General features: G+C 31.2%; 1 protein-coding gene across 1 annotated transcript; it reads right to left on the reverse strand.

Annotated features, from left to right (window-relative positions):
* On the reverse strand, positions 1 to 4,820 carry LOC139500656 (putative leucine-rich repeat-containing protein DDB_G0290503). The gene is made up of 2 exons (XM_071289417.1): positions 4,615 to 4,820; positions 1 to 4,085 (listed from the first exon to the last, which is right to left on the reverse strand). Exons 1-2 carry the CDS (start codon positions 4,623 to 4,625, stop codon positions 1,970 to 1,972), a joined length of 2,127 nt encoding a protein of 708 aa, XP_071145518.1. The 5' UTR covers positions 4,626 to 4,820; the 3' UTR covers positions 1 to 1,969.
* Between the last annotated feature and the right edge of the window lie 1,209 nt (positions 4,821 to 6,029).

Here is a 6,029-nt window from a genome sequence, read left to right on the forward strand (position 1 = left end):
TTTTTTTGTTTATTATAATGTTTTACACAATTAGAATATGTTTGGCGCAGGTTAGCATTATTTTTATCCTTTTGGAGTCTTTTACCAAGAGACCTTACTTCTTTCCTCAACAAAAGACAATCATTGGACATCCATGCTTTTTTTGGTTTAGCTCTTTTTCTCTTATTAGATGGACGAGAACTTTTCTTTTTTAATACTAAAGTTTGTGATGCTGCATTAACATAAATTTTATTAACTGATGAGACAAGAAAATCAATATCATCACAGTTTTCATCATCAATATTGTTCATTAGATCTAATATATCATTTACAGACTCTTTATGCAATAAAGCATCATGATAATTGTCTGACATGGAATGTTCCCATTGAAATTTACCAACATCTGAATGAGACTCAAGAGTTGTCTCTCTTTGAGTACATGATTTAAAACATACAGATAATAAACAGTGGTCAGACAATTCCACTGGAGATCTAACAATAAAATGCTGTACACAATAGAATAAATTAGGTGTTGTTAACATATAATCAACTGTGCTTTGGCCATTAGAATTATAAAAAGTGAAAAATCCTAAGGAATCGCCTAGAAATCTCCCATTAAGAAGTCTCAACTGTAAATCTTTACAAAGGGACACAAGAAGAGTGCCATGTATATTTTTTTCTCTATCCATTTGACGTCTTACTAAGGGAATATCAGGGGAGTAATTAATAGGGACAGGACAATCAATGAGATTTTCATTTTCATCATCATTTTGAATGTAGTCCTGCAGTCCTCCTGTTCGGGCATTAAAATCACCACAGATTAGAATTTCTCCCTGATGTTTAAACTGCATGATTTCATTTTGAAGCTGTGTAAATATCAATTCTGAATCATCTTTATTCAGATATGGTTTTATATAACAAAAACACAAATAAACTGTATAAGATAGTCCAAGTATTTGCTTATCCAGCTTTAACCAAAGTGAAAATTTTGATCTTTTCATCTCTTTTACTCCCTTTCTGATATGCGGTTTGCAGTATACTGCTATACCACCTGATGCCCTTCCCTTTCTTTTGCGTTTAATAGGTTTTACAGTAAAAGGCATAGAAAAATCTGGGAGATTTCCAGGTGAGTCAGATACTAAAGTTTCAACAAAACCAACTATCTCAAAACTATTTACATAAGTAACAAAATCTACATCTTCAATTTTGTGACTATTTAAGCCATGAGTATTCCAAAAACCTATATTAAGCTTACTCATTTTTCAAAAAGATATATATATATATATATGTATGTGAGAATAAAACGGTTATCATATAATCAAAATTTGGATTCAATCAATACGATAGACATGGTTGAACATCTTTGTTTACATGTCGATGTTATGTATACATACATTGTACATGTATGTGTGGAACAAAATTTTTTTGTTTTTTTGTGGTTTTTTTTTCTTTTCAGTTTTAAGAACTGAACTAATAATTTTAACTTAAATTGAAAATGAAATAACCCTTACATTAAAATTGAAAAAGAAATCAATCTAAATCCTGCAACTAGTCCAAACTGAGGGGGCTATATTTCTGTAAGAGAAAAAAAGGGGGGGGAGCAAATTGAATTACAGTAAAATAAATTTAATATCAATTTTTGGATTTTTTTTTAATTTTTTTTTTCATCAGGAAGAATTTTTTTTGGTTAAATTAATTAACAGGTTAACCATTAGCTACATTTTGTACATTAGTATTTCAAAAATAACATTTAAACATGAATACAAGCTGAAGTTGCTAGTTATCTTTTACTGAGTTTGTGGGCCATAACTTTTTTTTTTTTTTTTTTTTCAACAACAAAAAAAGGGGGGGGTTTAAATTACATAATAGTAATAAAAAGTCTTTATTTTCCAAAAAAGACTTAAAATATGATCATTCTAAATAATAAAATAAATTTATGAAAATGAATGTTTATAAGGCTACAGTACATTTACATTTTGAAAATAACAGTTTAATTAGCAAGTTGTAACAACTGTTGGACTAGCTTGTTGATTTCAAATTCTTTGTTCTTATTTCCATGATTACCAGTGAATTTTCCCTTTCCTGGGTTTGGTTTTGCCACTTTTGATTGTTGAAAAGATCTGTTTTTCGGTGGACGGAAGTATTCCTCATATGGCTTAAGACCAATGTGTGGGTTAAGATGGGCCTTGATTATTCGCACTAAACTTTTTTTTCCAGAATTACTGAAGTGAATACCATCTGAGAACAGTGATGGATCTAGCGATGATATTAATTTGTTTTCAATGAATTCACACTTTTCATTTTGTGAGCAAAACCATTTCATTTCTGTATTAAAATCTGCACATTTAGAGTTGAAAGTCGCTTTGTTTACTCTTTCAAATGCAGGTAAAACATGGATGGTTGTATCCTCATTCTTTTCAAGAAATGCTAAAATAAAGTACTTTATGTCTGCAATACATGTACTAGTGGATTTCTTTTCCAAATCATTGTTTCCTACCCCTAAAACAAGATGTTTAGGGGAGCTGTGTGAGTCACAGTAGTTTTTTGCTCCATTTATGGATTTTTCTCCTTTTCCCAATATAATTAGTTCTGCGTCTTTGTTTTTATAAATTCTTTTCGGATCTATCCCATTTCCATGGGAATCCATAACAAATCTAATTTCACAATGAGGTTGATTAGAGATTGGAGCTTTAAGCTCTGTTTCTTCTTCGTCATTGCTTATGTTGTTATTATGGTCTGCAAGTAAGGAGAATGAATTTGAGGTTGATACCTGTGGGATAACATCTTGTCTTTTGTGTTCCATTAAGGATTGAATTTTCTCCTCCAACATTTTCAAATTTGATTTCAAGGTCATATTCTCTGATCGCAGAAATTGATTTTCAGAAATCAGTTGAGAATAATTGTTTTGAGAAAATTGTGATTCTGGTTGTTTCTCTTTTGGTTGTACCAATGTTGCATGTTCGCACTTATCTTGAAATTTTTCAAACTTGTTTTCAAATTCCAATACTTTCTCTTCTATTTCAGAGTATGTCTTTGTTTCTTGTTTTATTTCTGTTACCTTTAAGTTGACATAGTCAACAATTTTGTTTTCTAAAACATTTAGCCTTTGTTCAAGAGCTGCTGATTGATTGTTTTCAAATTCAAATACTTTCTCTTCTATTTTAGGATATGTCTTTATTTCTTGTTTTATTTCTATTAACTTTGAGTTTATGTAATCAAAAATTTTGTTTTCTAAGACTTCTAGCCTTAGTTCGACATCTGCTGGTTGATTGTCACTTTTTAATGTCAAGTCTTGTATCAATTGTTCACATTTACTGAGTTTTTCAATTTTTGAATTCATATTGTCTAAATTGGAATCTAGACTTGTTGACATACTACAAATTTTTTCTTCCATTTTCTGAATGGAAAAACAAATGCTCTCATTGTCAGTATGTATCTTTGACTGCGATTTTGGTACAATAATTCGAGGCGAAGAGGCGACTTTGAGATTTGTTTGACTTACGTCATTCTTTGATTCAAGCATTGTAACAAATTGTAGGTAGTTATTATCACTGCTGTCAAGGTCATGTGTTAATAAGTTTTCTGACGGTACAATGCAGTTAGCATCTACTATAGATTTCATATATTTGAATTCATTTTCTGCCCAAACAGAGTGAAGGTTACCCTGCACAGTTATGACAAATGTTGTAGGATAAAGGTGGAATGTTAAAAGTTTATTGGATTCAATTTTTGTCTCTTGTTCTGTTCCTTGAAAAATCTGAATGAAAATTTCAACTATTGGACCAGTATCATTGTTTACTTTGTCTACCCAGATACAAGTGTGATCACTCAGTTCCCCTAGTTGTAAATGATATCGGTATGCAAATGTTTTAATCCAGGATAAAAATCTTTCGGTGGATCTCACTCTAAACGCTGTCATTTTTGCCCCTGGCATATATAGGTCACCACTATTGGCATCTTCATATTGTGCATGTAGGGCTTTGCCAGTAGGCTGTTTGGGTAGTCTGGGCAGTTTATATTTGGAGATATCATTATGTTTTTTCCAAAAAGGAGAGGACAGAACTTTCTCTGGGTCTAGCTTCTCTAATTTTGTAAACACCGGATCCATATTTATCGAATGTAGGACAGAAAGTCACAGGACAAAAAGTCACAGACAAAAAGTCACGGACAAAAAGTCACAGGACAAAAAGTCACAATTATTTTTTTCTGATTATTTTCTTTGAATAAATAACGCTTATTTCTACAAAAATATTTTTGTATTTTTCTTAAACTATTGTATATAAACCAACTTTTTAAACAAAATATATCAAAAAAATATCAAAGATTATCAAATAATTGTTAAAAAAACAAAATGTCAAAGTGACTTGGCACTTAAATGTCTTCATGGTGCCAAGAAAAACATCTTTTGCATGATTAAAATTAATTAAATCTTCATTTTTCAAGTATAATGACACATTTCCTAAACTTTAATATGAATATATGTATTTAAAAGTAAATATTTCAAGACATATCCTTATATATTAAAACAATTGTCAATAAATTATTTGTGACTTTTTGTCCTGTGACTTTTTGTCCTACCAAATTTGTGACTTTATGTCCTGTGACTTTTTGTCCTGTGACTTTCTGTCCGTTTACCTATTTATCATGGCCACGTGGGTCTTCGAACAATGTTATTTATATAAATATCGATAATAGAACACCTTCATCTGATTTTTATGATTACAAATCAGTCATATTGTCTTTCTACAAATTCCATTTTACTCTCACAAATCATTATTTAGCAATCTATGCTGTTGTTTTGACTGCTGTTTTCTTTCCGTCCATTCATGGCGGGACCGGAATACTAAAAGTATTTGACGACAATCTTTAAGTTGGATGATGAAAATGCATATGTTCGAAAAAAAAATTGGTTTCCATTTCTACGATTGTGAAAATGAACTGCCGTAATGGGGAGATAATTTTGACGAAGTAGAATCCTGACTGTATTGTATATTTACAGGTAAGGAAACATGTGAGAATATTTGATGTTTTAAAATTTAGTGTCCTTAACCTCAAACATAACGTCCAATAAAATTTAATTATGATGTATACAAGCTGAAACCCCGCCTATCTTAATTGCCATGCTTGAGCAAACATTGATACAAACAAAGCAAGCAAGCCAAACAAAGATTTGTCTTGCTAGCATTAATGTAAAAGCTGTAATGACATGTTGATAGATTGTGTTCAACATTGTAAATATTTAGGTATAACATTTAGTGCATCAGGATCTTTTTCCTTTGCTCAGAAGGAATTGTACAATAAGGCATTGAAAGCATACTATAAGCTACGAAAGGACTTTTTATCACTGAATCCCAATATTAAAAACAGCCTCCATGTATTTGATCATACAATTAAACCCATTCTTTTGTATAGTTCGGAAATTTGGGGCTTTTTTAATCCTTTCAAAAAAAAAAAATTCTCAGACTTCTACAGTTGATCAAGCTTATCCTAAACTTTTTTCAGATAGATTACATATGAAATTTTGTAAATTATTACTAGGTGTGGGGAAAAGAGCAACAAACCTTGCCACTCTTTCAGAACTTGGGAGATTTCCTTTACATTTTGATATCACCAAATCTATGATCAGATACTGGCACCGGCTTGAAAATTTGGGTTCATCCTTTCCCTTACTAAAAGATGCATATTTAGAGTCAAAAGCTATTATTTGAATCAAAAATTCCCTCTTGGTATGGATCTTTAAACTATTTGCAAAAAAAAATTAATGGGGTTGACAGTCTAACCTTTGCAAGCAACTTTAGATTCAAAATTTTAATTAAAAAGTTCTTGTATGAGCACTATGAAATACAGTGGAGAAACCAAATGCACAATTGTGCTGATGGGAAGCTTTGTAGCTATAGCACTTTTAAGACTCATTTTGGTCTTGAAAGATACCTTACTATATTACAATCACCTGAGCAGAGTAGAAATTTCACTCGATTGCGTATTTCTTCTCACAGACTAAGAATTGAACAAGGTCGCTATCAGGGTACTCTCCGACAAGACAGAATATG

Source organism: Mytilus edulis, chromosome 13 (genome assembly GCF_963676685.1).
Source record: "Mytilus edulis chromosome 13, xbMytEdul2.2, whole genome shotgun sequence".
Taxonomy (NCBI): Eukaryota; Metazoa; Mollusca; class Bivalvia; order Mytilida; family Mytilidae; genus Mytilus; species Mytilus edulis.